This window comes from Malaclemys terrapin, chromosome 2, assembly GCF_027887155.1.
Source record: "Malaclemys terrapin pileata isolate rMalTer1 chromosome 2, rMalTer1.hap1, whole genome shotgun sequence".
Classification (NCBI taxonomy): domain Eukaryota; kingdom Metazoa; phylum Chordata; order Testudines; family Emydidae; genus Malaclemys; species Malaclemys terrapin.
Genome location: NC_071506.1, coordinates 93,175,359 through 93,192,349, shown reverse-complemented (window position 1 = coordinate 93,192,349; position 16,991 = coordinate 93,175,359). Strand labels below are relative to the sequence as shown.

The 16,991-nt window shown below is 37.4% G+C and overlaps 1 protein-coding gene across 1 annotated transcript in view; it reads left to right on the top strand.

Annotated features, from left to right (window-relative positions):
- The window catches only part of CDH19 (cadherin 19), a 104,255-nt gene extending 87,796 nt beyond the window's left edge, over window positions 1-16,459 (top strand). The window contains exons 10-12 of the mRNA XM_054020937.1: window positions 6,750-6,867; window positions 8,855-9,106; window positions 15,368-16,459. Of these exons, the coding sequence (XP_053876912.1) occupies window positions 6,750-6,867; window positions 8,855-9,106; window positions 15,368-15,780 (783 nt within the window). The 3' untranslated portion in view covers window positions 15,781-16,459. The remainder of the gene's footprint in view (window positions 1-6,749; window positions 6,868-8,854; window positions 9,107-15,367) is intronic.
- The last annotated feature ends 532 nt before the right edge of the window (window positions 16,460-16,991 follow it).

Sequence of the window (16,991 nt, the reverse complement as noted above, 5' to 3'; positions counted from 1 at the left end):
CAACTAAACAAGGAAATAATCTTAGATAGGTAGAGAAGGAAACTGCTAAAAAAACACCACAATTTTAATACAGTTTAATGTCACAGAGACAAAATCCTATTGGGACTGAGATTCGCAGCAATTGTATATAGCATTTTGAGAGGATTATTCATTGTCTTTTGGAATACAATTAGGTCTAAATCTTTAATTATGAACCCTGATCAAAAGCCCATTGAAGTAAATTGAAGTCCTTCAGGTCCTGTTAGCATATTTTAATGCTTTAACTAAAAATGTAATGATATAATTGTAGTAAATAATACAATGTACAAACAAAGATTTATATAATCAATAATTTTTTCGTTTGTTCACAATTCAAAATGACATTTGTTTCCTTTTCTAAAGTTACTACTGTTGCATAATAATGTTGTGTGCTGATGAATTGCTGTTGTGTTTTGCCCCAAGGATTACTTCTTTTCAGGAGTAGGTGAAGAAATCTCTGAATTTACATATAATTTCTACAGTGATCTGGAATCCTCTAGGAAGAAAGGCAATAATACACATTAATGAGTGAAATCTCACCACACCTATCTGAAGTAGGAAAATATTATTTGCCATATTTTACAGATGGGAAAACTATAGAACAGATTTGTTAAGTCACTTGCTCAACACCAAACACTCTTGGAAGGAATAATAAGAAACTGTTACTGAAATGCATAATTATCACAGTCAATTATGATGATGTTTTACTTAGCTTAATGGTATAAAAAAGAGATTGTTATGGCTGATGTGCAATATAAATTTTATCTTCCTTGACTTTTAACAGACTGTTTTTGTAGGCTTTCCAGATAGATAGATAGCTAGATGGATGGATAGATAGATAGACCACTGAAATCAGTGGAAAGGTTTCCACTGATTTCAGTCGAGTTTGATCAGTCAGTCAAATACAACCCCTCTTTTTGGCCATCTTTCTGCAACTAACTCTATGATGGCCCAGGGTTGTCCACACATTGTCAATTGTAGATCAGGACTTCTGGGGCCGTCATGATAAGCTGGAGTGCTTGAGGTATCTTCCCCCCTAATTATGTCTGAAAAAGGTGTTAAGGGGTATTTTCAGTGAGGGGCTCCTACCTCTGGAAATTGCTTCTTTCCTTAGCCTGGCAGAGCTGGAGTTTGTTTACTTTCATGGGGCACTGCAAAATTTATCTATATTCTCAGGTTTTTCAAGATGGGGAGGAATTATTGAAGGGGAAAAGTTCCTTATGCTGTGGGATTTAGGGGATTTTATTTTTGACGCCAGTCCAGTTCGTAAGTGAAAACAAAAAGCAAACATATACCAATACATTATTTGTGAATGATTAAAGATCATAAAATGGCCATATTTTAGAAAATGAAGGAACTATAACAATAAATAAAATAAAAATGCCCTTTTGCTTAGCCAAAATCAAAGACAATGGGATGATACTATAGCTTATATCTAAGAACAATGCTAACCTTGAATTACATTTTCTTTTCGCCAAACCACCCCCCCACACGATTATTAAAAAGTTCTCAGTCTATTTTTAGCAAATTACTTTTGCTCTCATTTTTCCTTTGTTATGTTTTGTTTCCTTGTGAGAGTTACAGATATCTTTGGTTTAGCCCCTGGAAGTGGTTCAAATAAAAGAATTGCAGTTGGGTCCTTGGGACTATCATCTGAAAAGATAGCTTGACAATAAAAATGAATGTAAAAGAAGATGGATATTTTTGGCTATGGTCCAAATCCATCCATCAGGTTTATCAGACATTTTGAATGGATTTTTCATTATCCATTTTATGTTATAGTTCTGCACCTTCCTATAATCCACACATCAACTGCATAGTATCTAGGAAGGCGGCTTCCTTTTGCACATTGAGAAACCACTTTCACTGCACTGCCAGTATTAAATCCATTACTTTCAAAATAACTTGAGCATGAAAGGTGCTATATAAAATAGAATACTATCCTATTATAGCTATTTCTATCATCAGATCTAATAGAACAATATTAGTAAACCATGTAGCTATTGGATTCTCTTTGGATTCACATTGGATCTCTTTGACCTTACAATTATATATATATGAATCATAGGCTCATCCGTTTTAGGAACTTGTTGACCACAGTGTGACAGTTTTTCTTTGTTGCTTTTATTACAATAGTTACAAACTCTGTTGAATTCTATACCAAAATCTATAGAAATGGCCAGTAAGCAAAATGGACCAAATGCATTCCTGGTGTAAGACCACAGATGTCATACCAAGAATGAATTTGGCCCAGCAAGTATTATTTACTGGGCATTAATGAATTGACTCTAGCTCAAACTGCAGCTTGAGAGCTTTAAATGTACTACATCAAATGACTTTCTGGGATAGCGTAAGTGAGTTGAGCATCCAGAATGTGTCCAGTTATATGTGACTCCTAGTCTTTCTTCATATCAAGCAAGAAGCAGATTTCAGCTGAAGACAAGCTGCACTGAGTTCATCTACATTTTGAATTAGTGCTGTCTTCTCTAATGTATATTTGTTTTGCATGAATTCCTATAATTTTATGATTGCATATGAACTGACTTTGATGTTGCAGTTTACTTTGTAATTTTACTTATTAGATCCAAAAGCAGAGACTATGTAATCTGCACTTTGAATTAGAGATCAGAAAAAATCCATGCATTTACCCAACTACTTAGCATATAATAAAATAGCCAGCAGTTACAGTGCAAGTGAAGAGAATTTATGTGATATTAGCTCCCTATAATATGAATTGTTGCACACACACACACACACACACACACACACACACACACACACACACACATAAAAAAAACCCTCACAGATATATACCAACTTGTATATAGAACTGGATGTACATGATTCAGGTTGAAAATGAGCAGTTTGCAATAGACATAACAAACTATGTTTTAAAAGAATTTTTGAAATCAGGAGAAAGAAATTAATGAGTAAGACCACATTTATTATTTTACCTTGGTATGTCTATTGATCATGTACAAGTAGCACATAAAGAGCAGTGATAAGAAAACAGGGAGGAAGAGAAACGGGGATACCCCCATAGAGAATAAAAGAAAATGGAAGTAGTGTGTAGGGATTTAAATTTCCGCTTGCCCTAACTGCATCTGCTGATGCATGGGAATCCAGCTTCTGATACACCTCTACCCTGATATAATGCTGTCCTCAGGAGCCAAATAACCTTACAGCATTATAGGTGAAACCGCGTTATATTGAACTTGCTTTGATCTGCTGGAGCGCACAACCTCCCTCTCCTCCCCCCCCCCCCCCCCGGAGTGCTGCTTTACTGCGTTATATCCGAATTCATATTATATCAGGTCACGTTATATCAGGGTAGAGGTGTATTTTGAGAGGGTGTGTACTATGGCGCAAGTGGCCGTATTGTAATTATAGTTAGCTAAAGCGTGAGGTTTTCCTGACCACATAGTTGAGGCTGATCCGGTAGAGTGTGCTCATAGAAGAGTTGTCCAAAAGTGGAAAGAATTTCAATGAATTTTAAGGATGCAACTTGTGAATAATTTCAAACAATGAATTCAGTGGATAACTGGTTGTGAACATTTAGCAAACTTCCGGCATACCCATGGTTTTCCCAAACTGACAGCTTCATCTACCTCCGACAAATCTGGCAAAAATGTGTAAAGAATCAGTGGGCTTGGCCACTCCAAGGAAAACCCCAAACCACATCTCTAGGGGAAGAAATAATGGATACATCTCAGTTTAATAACAAATGCACATTTTCAAATTGGCTCCTAGACTATTAGAGTTTCCAGATTAATGAGCCTCAACGTAACACATTTCATGGCAATTAGATTTAAATCCAATCAGATGACACAATCTTATAAAAGCAATACCTAACCTCCTTATCTTTTTTTCTCACATCAAGCACATAGGCTTTGTAGACCTTGATTCACAAGCAGTTAGTGCAAAACTGTGACACTGCCTTTACTGAGGTGCCAGCCTGACCCAGGTTAGATGCAAACAAGTCTAGGGGAGACGGGAAAAAGATATCTTTTTTTTCTTTCTGGATCATTTTTACTTCACACTTAGAAAAATCAGAGCTGTCTGTTGCACTCATAATCATTTATAGACTTATATGGTTTATGCTGATTCCTAGTAGAAATGACCCAATAAGAAATAAAGATTAAGACATTTCCCTACCTGTATGTTGACAGTATTCCTTCAGTTCTAGGATGAAACTCACAAGGTACATGCATATGCTTAGAATAGTCATAAAGAGGCAGGTTTCCCATTTTCCACACCTTTTTTCCCCTCTCCTTTTTTTAAAATAGCACAGACATAAACAAGGACAAAGTCAGCCTGTTATTATTCCAGACTGAAAATGAACTTGTCAAAGAAGTATTAATTTTGATTAGTTATAACTGATATTGTGTGGGAAAAATAATATATATACAGATGCACACATTTATTTATATATTATTTATTTATCTAGTTATCTATACATGAATTAATAGTGAAATAGCAAACCAGCTCCATTGATTTGAAACTGCAGATATTTTGAGAATTCCAAACATGATGGATTTGTAATGTTTTGGTTCCTGATTAGATGGCTATTTTACTAATCAGCACAATGCAATTGCAAATTGAGAGTATCACAATCTAATATATAATTAATAGTTTGTGTGATGTTGTCAATCTTCAATGAGCTCCACGTGACCAGACTGCATTGTCTGTGTGGACTCATCGCTGTATCAGTATCTTGGTTAGCTATATAGTTAGCCAATCATGGGACTGAAAGAATGCCGTATGACATGATAACTAACTAATAAAGCACAAGTTGATAATTATGAGGTATCAATTTTACAATCAAATAGTCAAACATTGAGGCTCAACTTTCATTTTTCTTGAAACTCACATTAGTAAAGTTCAAAAATCAATGGAAAATGACCATGAAACTGCCATGAACACAACCGAATTGTAATTTGCTTTTAAATTTAAGCAAATATTGCAGAATACACACTGCCATATAGTTTTGTCAGCTATAGGCATTATCATCAAACCTGCTGAAAAAGCCACTTTAGTTTGTTGAGTACATGATAGAATAGCATGGGAAGCAAAGGGCTTCATTCTCTAGTTCTGTCAATATTGCACTGTCTGTGACAATTACATTCACTTTTCAGAAGATAATCTTGCATCTATTCTCATAGTAGTGTTGAGGGAGTAGCTTTCCCTGCTATGATTGGGGCTAGTTCTCACTCCCCCCTTTCTGCATATTTGAATCACCCAGGATACTCTCTAGTTCTGAGAAAAGAGGAAACATATGTAGCGGACACCCTTTTGTCTGATGTGGGAGACATCCGATGCATTAGCAATCAGTGCTCTAGCACTGCCACAATAAGGCTACATAGGACTTCTCTTTCTCCATGGGATCTTTACACAGATGGAAGATGGCTTCCTCACATGAACAAGAGGGAGTACCAAGAATATGGGGCACGCACAACAGCAGCATATCCTGTTGCTTTTATAATTGCCTCATTGTACATTCCTTAAGTATCGTGGCAGAAAAGGCAGATATCATGATACTCCCATGGTTATTATCTTGCCTAAAAGGAAATGGTATTTATGTTTACTTAGAACTTTGAGTGGAAAATATTTGTTTGGGGGGAGATTTTCAAAGACAAATGGCAGTTAGGTGCCATTGGCTAAGTGACTTTGAAAATCTCCACTGTAGCACCCAAACAAGTGAGGGTCTCTCAGCTTCACTGTCTTCAATGGGAGTTGAGTGTACTCAGAGTCCTGGAGGCTCAAATCCATATACAACATGAAGACATAATGACTGATAACATAGAGTCACGTTATTCAAAATGGACATGACATTTTCCAAAGTATCAAAGATTCAGGTCTGGATTTTTGGTTTGGGTCCTTATCCAATTAAAACATACTTTTAAGAAACCCGTCTCTGCTAATGAAAGAAACAAATTGGCTTTTGTAGAGATCTGTGAAGATCTTCATCGAATGTTGTACTTGATGATGCATGATTCACTGAACTGATAATAGTGATAAATATTTGCTCTTTGCAAGCAGAAATATTGCTCATTATATTAACTTAATCTTGGTTGTTTATTCATGAAGATGGCAGATATTATTTTCAGGGCTAAGATGTTAATTTTGACTTTGTTCTCTTGCAAATGACAATCTGCTTTGACACATTTGTAAATAAGGCCTATTTTGTTTTCTTGAAAACCAAAACAAAAACTTCCATAATCAGTCTATCATAATTTCCAGAATCAACAATTCAACACATGGATTTGTCACCATCACTTACTGCCACTATAATACATCAGTTGAATGATGCTGCTGTGTTTGTGGGCTGGAAGGAAATAGCTTTTGCACTGGAGGGCTGGTTCAAATGGAGAATGATATATTTTTCACCTTGCGGGAAAAAGGAAAGGGCAAAATATTTTATATATGATTCTTGTTTGCGTATCAAAACTTTATTTACCCTTTGCATTTTGATTCTGGAAGCTATTTACATTATCCTAGGTCTTTAATGCTTAATCTCCCTCAAATCAACATAAAATCAAATGGCATAATGGCAGGACACTAAAAATACATTAGAAAACCAATAACCCCAACAAGATTGCAATTATATACATTTATTTGCTACAGAATTTGTAGCCTCAGCAATTCATTATAATGTCTGACATGTATTATGTTAAAAGAAAGTAAATAGTGTTTATTCTTAAACAGTCATGTATGTCAATGTTTGTTTGCAGCTAATCCAGACCATCAGTGCAGTGGATAAAGATGATTCAGTAGAAGGCCATCATTTTTACTTCACTCTGGCTCGGGAGGCCACAAACAACTCAAATTTTACTGTCAGAGATAATCAAGGTAGTGTCATTCATGTAGCTTTTTAAAAATCCCTTCATGAAAGATTCATGCTTTAATAGTGCTCACATCACCAGTTTTGTATACTTGTCCACCCATATAGAGAAATGTTTGGTGTTAAGTTTGAAATAGGGCAAAAGAGTTATCATGAGCAAACTTTAATAATAATAATAATAATTCAATAACCTCATGTAGAATAGTTCTTTTAGAATCCAAATAACTTTAATCAACAAAAGATAGTATTACAGAAGAGAGAAAAATACTTAGCACAAAATCAAGAAAAATAGATTTATATTGCTTAATAGATAGTTAAATATAGCATGTGTTATGGGACATAACTTTAACTCCTAAATTGTCACATGTTGGTGTTAAGGGGAAAAAAAGAATGTTTTGCAAATAAAATAGAGAAATGCTGTTAATAAGGGTCCTCTCCTTTACTCAGTTCAGCAAAATAGAATTATAAACAGAAGCACAATTCACAATTATGTAACTTTGCATCCTGATACATTTAGAACTGTATGCATTGATTACTGATGGCATGATATGAATGACTTCTCTGCATATCCTAATGCTGGACCATTTTGGTATTGATCCAGATACTTCAAAAGAATGGTCTAGGGGGTCACCAATCGAAACTAATCTGAAGGGAAAACTTAAGTTTAACAGCTGGTGATATTATAGGAAAGATGACCAGTTAAAGTCAGTCTTCTGAGACTTAGAAGAAGAGCTTTTTCAAACTCAACTAAAATACACATTACTTACATTGGCTTTGCTAATTATTTTAACGGTCTGGCTAGGTGAATAAATCAATGGGACTAACTTTTGGAAAGTTCACTCTATAGGAAACTAGTTTTTTTAATGTCTCCAAAAGGAAAGGCAACGTTTTAATATGTATTTAAATTCCTGGTTTTCATTTACCTCTGACCCACTGCCAGGAGGTGGAATGCTATATAGGGTTGCCAACTTTCTAATCATACAGAACCAAACACCCCTGCCCCCCTGCCACCTGCCCCACATCTTTTTCCAACAAGCTACATAGTTAAAGTGTTTCTAAGATGAAATGTTCCCTGGCCAAAGTAGCAGGAGCACACTTGGCTCCTGTTTTGAGGTTGTGGATGCTCACAACCAAGTTTGTCTGTCTCCCCCTGCACACACACATCTATCAGAAAGCCATCCTTTGAATGTTGAACCTTTTGATTAGCCAGTTATACAATATGCTCTACAAACAGCTGGATAGGATGGCAGCTGGTTGCATGGGTCCATTTCAAAGAATCAGTTAATCAGTTTGAATATGGGCTAGGTGTTTTTTTCCCCTTTCGGGTTTGAACATTAAAACAAAGTCCTTTGATCGAATTCTGCCATCACTTCTGGAGTACTTTCACTGAAGTAAATGGAGTTACTCTGGATTTACTGATGTAACACAGAGCAGAATTTGCCCTCCCCCGGTTAGGTTACCAACAAACACAGATATGCGGACAAACAAAACTGAATGTTTGTGTGGGGGGGTTGGGGAGTGGGTTGGGTTGTTCATTTGTTTTGCATACTTAATTGAAAAGCTGGTTTTACAAAATTGAAACTGGGGGTTGTTTTGATGAACCATATCAATATTCCAAAGTTCAGAAGGTTTGGATAAATGGCTCTGTATTAGGCCCATGTTTATATTAATTTACTAAAAAAATATGCGGTATAAACAGTCATGAGTTGTCCCTGGAAGCTGATATGCATGGTGTATTGTAACTGATGCTTTTTTAATCTATCAAAACTGAAATGCCTCATTCCGCTCAGAACATCCTGCATTTTACCTGGTTTTGCTGATTTAACACCCATTTAAATCAGTATATTCCTCCCCACACTTCTCTTTCCTCTCCAATGACATACACCCTTTCAGAATGTCATTGATTGCAAATAAGGATAAGTTATTAGCCAGATTTTTTATTTATTTAATTTTGTTAAAGTGACAAATATCTGATACAGATGCTTCATCTTCTAGATAACACGGCTGGAATTCTTACAGCAAAAAATGGCTTCAGTCGACAAGAGCAGTTTGCTTTCTTCCTGCCAGTCTTAATTGTGGACAATGGAACCCCCTCACTTACCAGCACAAACACCCTAACTGTCAGCGTCTGTGATTGTGATACTGAAGCTAGTGCCCAGTCTTGTCGATTTGGGGCTTTCATGTTTTCCATGGGTCTCAGCATAGAAGCATTAATTGCAGTTTTGGCCTGCATACTAGTAATATTAGGTAAGAAAAAAAATATTTATGTGTCCTACTGCCCTCTTCTATTATATGCTAGACTTGATCATTTGAATAGAGATTCCTTGGATTGTCTGAGCTATTTAAGCTGTTGTATTTATTGTGTTTCACTGATTACAAATCAAATCGGTTCTGTTTACAAGTAAAAAAAAAATGTCTTTGTAACTGCCAGCCCTGAAAATCTGGCCAAAGTGTAGGTGTATTCCTGTATGCACATCTATCATCAGCTGTCATAAAGATGTGGAAGGCTAAAATTTTGTCTTAGCACACGTAAAACTAAAGCAGAATTTAGCCTTACCGTTGAAATTTAGCTGACAGTTCTACTGATGATGCATGAGAAGGAATAGAATCCAATTCTCTCCATCATAACTATGTGGTTCTCTAGAGCTAAGATAATTTGTTACTGTTTCTTTTTATTTATTTTTGTCATAAAGGAGGCAGCTATGACTCTGAATACAGAGTTGATCTGTTGAATAATAAAGTGATATATTTACATAGTCACTTCTTCAAATACAAACACTCTTATGCTACTCTTTTCCCTCCCACCCCCGCGACCTCCCCATGTCGATACAAATTTAGGAAGCACAGTGCTAGGCTTGTTGTCACACATGCAGTCTTTGCACCTAAAATGTTTCCTCCATTTAGATAGATTCTACTAGTTTGAGATATATTCCCTATAAATATAGGGATAGAGTATGAGTTAACCCCTTATGCCTGCACAGGGATGAAGGTTCAAGCAAGAAGCTTCTCCTTTGGCATTGCTGTGAAAGGACTGCTCACAGTAACGGGCTGTGCACTCCTTGCACTCTGAGTGCAGAAACTGTTTGCTTCTGCTCTCTTCTCAGCCCATCCCCATTCAGAGTAGAGCTAAAACACAAGGGGAAGCAATCTGGTCCATCCAAACTTTCAGTGTGAGTTTGAGCAAGACTCAAATCCAGACCTTCAGGATTGTAATCAAGTGCCTTAACTCACAGGTTGCCAAATTGTGATGCCATCTGCCCCCAAACATGTCTGAACTTGCTCCAAAAACACTGCATCAGGAAGTCCCCATTTTGATCTACAAAATGGAGGCCTTCACACAGCATAACCTCATGCATACAGTGCATGCAGGGTCATGCTGTGCAGAGGTTGCCATTTTGTAGATCAGAATGGCAGCCTTGCAGCATAACCTAGCATATATGATGTGTGTGAGGTCACATGGTGTGGAGACCACCATTTTGTAGGGCAAAACAGTGGCCTCTTGGTGCAGCATTTGTGGAGCAGGTTCAGACACGTTGGCTGTGTGGAGATTGCTGTGCGGACACCAATTTGGCCATTTGCACCATGCAGCTGTGCAAGTATCCATTTGAGGGACTTGAATGCAGAAAATCCTTATCTGTGGGTAGCAGCCTCATCAAGAGAGCCTCCTCTCTGCTTGAGCTAGTAGGAACCTGTGCTAGTCTTTTCTGAGATGGGAATCTGCACTAAGACGAAGTCCATATTTTTTTTTCATGCCACCCTGAGTACCCTTGTCATTTGAGGATAAAGAATCATTTTGCTGTCCTAGTATCACCACGCAGGGCCTTCCTAAATCCTGGCCTCATTTGCTGAAAAGTGAATTCCTCTTTCAGATTTGTGGTAAGAGGCACAGAAGACTCATTTTTTACCCAGAGTATCTGCTTCAGCCTCCAGCAGTGAATCTAATGGTGTAGTTATGAACAAAAAACAAGAGTGCAAGAAACCTGCTTGAAAATATGATGAGGCTTTCTTTGATTATGACTTCACCAGTGATTTCATCAAGAAAGATGAAAGGCCAAAATGCCTGCTATAACACGGTGTCACCTAGTGAAAGCATGAAGCCTAATAAACTTAAACTCTTCACAAGGAACACATAGAAAAACCTTTCACAAGGAACACACAGAAAAATATTTTTCCAGTATCAGAAAGAAGAACTTTCACATCAACAATTGCAATTCAAGAGAGCCATATCCATCTGTGACCATGCTCAAAAGGCATCATTTGTGGTGAGTTACCACACTGCACAGGCCAAGCAGCTTCATACAATTGGAGACACTTTGTTTTTCCCAGTTGCAATTGATGCGATGAACATAATGTTTGGGGCAACTGAAGCAAACAAGCTCAAAGCCACTCTCCAACAACACAGTGAAATAAAGGATCAAAGTGACAGCAGCAGATCAATAAAACACACTGATGGAGTATCTGAAAAACACAGATTCTTTTGCTCTTCAAGTTGATATGAACACTGAGGGTTGTGATGCACACTTCTTGGCTTTTGTGAAATACACATGAGATGGTGCAGTTTTTGAAGACATTCTGTTCTTCCTCTTCCCGGACACAAGATGGTGCAAGATGGTTCAATGTGCTACCCAGCTACATGCAAAACAAAAATTTACGGTGTGATTGCTTGGTGGGCTTTTGCACACATGGAGCTCTGTCTATGGCAAGCCACAAAGCAGGTGTGCATGCCTTGGGTAGAGACATTAGCTCCATTTGCTGTGTGAACTCACTGCATGATTCAAAGTGAAAAACTAGCATCTAAAGCTCTGAGTCCAGAGCTATGTGAAGTTTTGCAGAAGGTCTCATCTATTGTGAACTACATCAAGACAGCCTCTTCATGTGTGTCTCTTTGCAAACCTGTGTGAAGACATGGAATCTGATCCTGATGTGTTGTTCTTTGACAGTGAAGCTTGTTGGCTCTTGAGAGGAAAAGTACTGGGATGATTTTTTTAACTGAGAGACAAGCTGCGTGCCTATGTACTGGATTGCAAAAAAAGCCTGAGTTCATTGATTTTTCTGGGTGACCAAAGGAAGATATGCCTTCTTGCCTATGTCACAGACATATTTTGGAAACTGAATGAATTGAATTCATGTCTGCAAGGAAAGAACACCACATACTTCAACTGAGTGATCACAACACAGGAGTCACAAAGAAAATTGTTTTCTGGAAGAATAATTTGCTGAAGACAAACTATGAATCCTTCCTGAAGCTTTGCAAGTTACTGGCTGACACACAGGTAATGGCTGAGTATTTCAGATGACAGAAGGACCAGTTTGTATCCTTTTTCCCCGACTTGGACATGACAAAGTATGATTAGGTATGAAGCCCCGTTCAGTGCAAGGCTGATGCCATTGGTTTGCCAGCAGCTGAAATCAAACAGCTCCGAAATTCTCTGTGATCGATTCCTGCAAGGAACATATACTCAATGTTCTTTCCCAGAGTTCTGTGTCACTGTCATGAGATAAAAGGGAAGGTCCTCTCATGGAACGTTAACTGGTTAAAAGATAGGAAACAAAGGGTAGGAATAAATGGTCAGGTTTCAGAATGGAGAGAGGTAAATAGTCCCCTACGGGTCTGTACTGGATCCAGTCCTATTCAACATATTCATAAATGATCTGGGAAAAGGGGTAAATAGTGAGGTGGAAAAAATTGCAGATGATACAAAACTACTCAAGATAGTTAAGTCCCAGGCAGGCTGCAAAGAGCTACGAAAGTATCTCTCAAAACTGGGTGACTGGCAACAAAATGGCAGATGAAATTCAATGTTGATAAATACAAAATAATGCACATTGGAAAACATAATCCCAACTACACAGACAAAATGATGGGGCCTAAAGAGAAACAGATCTTGGAGGCATTGCGAATAGCACTCTGAAAATATCCACTCAATGTGCAGCTGGAGTCAAAAAAGCTACCAGAATGTTGGGAATCATTGTGAAAGGGATAGATAAAACAGAAAATATCATATTGCCTCTATATAAATCCATGGTACACCCACATCTTGAATACTACGTGCAAGTGTGGTCTCCGCATCTCAAAAAAAAAAAGATATATTGGAATTGGAAAAGGTTCAGAAAAGAGTAACAAAAATGATTAACGGTATAGAACAGATTCCATATGAGGAGAGATTAATAAGACTGAGACTTTTCAGCTTGGAAAAGAGACAACTAAGGGGGGATATGATAGAGGTCTATAAAATCATGGCTGGTGTGGAGAAAGTAAATAAGGAAGTGTTATTTACTCCTTCTCATAACACAAGAACTGGGGGTCACCCAATGAAACTAATAGGCAGCAGGTTTAAAACAACAAAAGGATGTATTTCATCACACAACACAGTCAAACTGTGGAACTTTTTGCCAAAGGATGCTGTGAAGACCAAGATTATAAAAGGGTTCAAAAAGAACTAGATAAATCATGGAGGCTAGGTCGGTCAATGGCTACTAGTCAGGATGGGCAGAGATGCAAAACCATGTCCCTATCCTCTGTTTGCCAGAAGCTGGGAATGGGTGACAGGGGATGTATCACTTGATGATTACCTGTTCTATTCATTCCCTCTGTAACACCTGGCATTGGCCACCATTAGAAGACGGGATACTGGGCTGACCCAGTATAGCCATTCTTATGTTCTTATGTATGGTCAAGAATGAATATCCTGCATTCTCAACATGCACCTCAGAACTGGTAGTGCCATTTGCGAGTATTTCTGTGAAGCTGGATTCAGCACGCTTGTGTCCATCAAGTCTCAGTATCGATCTATCATTGATGTCACATCAGAGATGTGTAATTTCTACCTCACTGCCAGACATGAAGAAGCTGTGTCACAATATGCAAGCCCATGCATCACACAGAGCATTAAATAATGTACTTAATGTGAAAATTCCTTGGATTCCTTGGCTGCTGTGGTGCTTTGTTGCTATCTTGAGTGAAAGGACACAATAAGCCTCAAAATAGGCTCACACAGGCAAATAATTTATGAAACCCTGTGTTAACCACTCAGCCATTGCACCGCCATCTAAATGTAATGCACAGTAATCCCTGCTAGCTCTAGAGTGTTCATTTAGCATTCCCTTAGAGGTATGCATCAACCCCAGTGAGCTTGTTAAAGAGCTTGTTTCTTATGGTAACATTGGCATAGCACACCATTTGACATGCTACACTTTCTGATAGCACGACATGGGCAAAACATCATCCATCATCTAAAGATGTGGGTCATCAAAAGCAAGGACAACTTTTTCAATGCCTCCTTATCAGCTGCTATCAGAACTATATAAATTCACCAGCACTAGAGTTATTTCACAGATGGTGTGATTTAAAAGTCATAAGTTAGGCAAACATAATTATTTCACTGGAAGTGAAATTTTAATTAAAAAAATGAGTAGAATCTCAATTTAAAATTGATTCCACCAGTTACAAAGGGCATGATAATGAAGAGGTGTTACCATTCTAAATCATGCAGCCATGGCATGAATTGTACTTGTTCTTCAACCCTTCAGAATTCTTCCTAAGAAAACTATCGCTAAAGATGTAACATCAGAAATGAGAAAAATAATTATAAAAAGTTCCAATGCATTTTTTAAATTAACAACCCAAACCTGTATGGATAAATATTTTCTAATATTTGAATCAAATTTGTCAATCAAATTTGTTTGGTTTATTTTTTAAGCTTAAAACTGTTTTCAGTTTCCAGCTATAATTAGTTACAAACTGAAATCATGCATCGTTTTGGATCCCATTGTGTATTTGAAATGGACACTTCGGTTTGGGATGAAGCGAGCCAGGGTTTGGTGTGGGGAGGTGGCAGGGGGGAATGAATGCTTATTAAAAAAAATAGACAAATGAAAAATCCTTTCTATCTGAGCCAGTCGTTCTACAATCCAAGCTTTTATGTCAGTTACAAACAAGGTATTCTTACAGATAGAGCTTGTTGGTGCACAGATATGAGGTACAACATCCCCAGAAATTCTCAAATGTGTAAAACCAATTACTAGAAACTATTGGACCAGTTCCTCACTTGTTTAGCTTAGCTTCATTGAAGTCAAAGGAGTTGAACCAATTGACTCCAACTGAGGAGGATCTAACCCAATAACATTCCTTTTTTATTTCCCAGCCCTTCCAGTGGTTTTGATCTGGGAGAGGGAAATGAAAGTATGAATGGAGCATTGATATATTATGTAATAAAACAAATTAGTTTCAAACAGCACAAATAACCTGTGATTCCCTCATTGCTCCAAACTCTCATTGGCCAAACAAATTGCTCCATTTCCTTAACCCATTTTATAAGTCCCTTTGTAGCCATTTCCCCACCAAAAATACTGTATCTTACAACCATAAATCCACAAAAAAAATCACAGCTCTACAAATCCACCTAGATTGCTTGAGTTTGCACGTGCTTCAACATTAGGAAGTTTTACCACCCTTAAGACTTTCCAAACACATAAAAAGTCTCTGGTTCTTTTCTTTTTTCTTGTCAGTGTTTTTTTTGGCAATGCTGGTTTTAAGGCAGAGGAGGAAGCAGTCCTTATTTCCTGACAAGCCTGAAGAGTTCAGAGAGAACATTGTCAGGTATGATGATGAAGGAGGGGGAGAGGAGGACACAGAGGCTTTTGATATTTCAGCACTCAGGACTCGTACTGTCATGAGAGAGCACAAGTCTAGAAGAAACATCACAACAGAAATCCAAAGCCTTTACAGACAATCTCTGCAAGTTGGTCCTGACAGTGCTGTGTTCAGGGAATTCATTTTAGAAAAGCTTAAAGAAGCTAATGCAGATCCTACTGCTCTGCCATACGATTCCCTTCAGACATATGCATTTGAGGGGACTGGCTCATTGGCTGGATCCCTCAGCTCTTTAGGATCAAGCATGTCAGATGTGGATGAGAATTAAGATTGCCTTACTGAGCAGGGGCTGGACTTTAAACAACTAGTATTCATGTATGACCCCAATAAGAGTGCAAGGGATTAGCAGCCACTAGGGGCCGCATTTTCAAAAGTACTCAGCAGCCAAAATCAAGTCTGTATTTGAAAATGAGACCAATTTAAGCATCAAAATAAGTGGCCAGGTTTCAAGAAGAGCAGTTCAAAAGGTGGTGGATGCTGAAAACCTTTTGAAAATTTGCCCGTAAGTGTCACTCTGAGAAGTGCTGAATGCTCAGCCCTTTTGAAAGTCAACTCTTATTCAGGTGCTTGAATACAAGCTGCGCTCCTTTGAAAATCTAGTTCCAATGGTGGGTGCTTAAAACAGGTCCCACAAGTACAGGATAAAACAAAACAAAATAACTATGGTTCCTGGAAATATTTGTCCTAGCTTAGGCTTTACAACTATTTCCAAAGTTAAGGCTGACTTGGTTGGGGTTTTTTGTTCATATTAATTAACCAAAGTTAATGCTTGCATATTTGTATTATGTTTCATAATATAAATACTATTGTGTAAAAAATGTAGACACCAGACATATTTTTACAGGATTGTCAAAAACACTTACAAAGTCTTCTATTTATTTTTTTAGGATAAAACTAAAGCTAATGCAGTTTTTAGCCATGTAGAAATAAAGGCCTGTTACAGTCAACATTTATTCACTATTAAATTCGAATTTTTATTAAACTGTTGGGAAGTGTGTTAAATTCCTAATTAATTTCTCAGTTAGTGCATTCAAAAATTATAAAGGACAAAAAGTATTAGATTCAAGTTTGAATGAATATTCAACTTAAATACAGTAGTATCAACCATGTTACATTTTACTGTGCACAGCGTCAAATACAGTTCACGTCTGGGCTTTTTCCCTTTTATTAAGAGCTTAAAAGATGACTGATTTCCCAGCACAGATATTTTTTATTATGGAATATAAAATTAGCTGCAGTACTCAATTTTATTGTAACAGTATTAAAAATCTTTAAAATGCTAAGCTGGTGGATATAAAACTTGATGTATAACATTAGATAATAAGACAGTAAAACACTTTAATGTTAATCCAGTTCTTCAGAAAATGATCCCACATCATTCTGAAGGAATCGAGTCAGACTTCAAAATTAATTTCCCACTGTATTTTTTTACACAGTCTGTACTGAAAATAAAATTGTCTCAGAACTATTCCCTTTCAC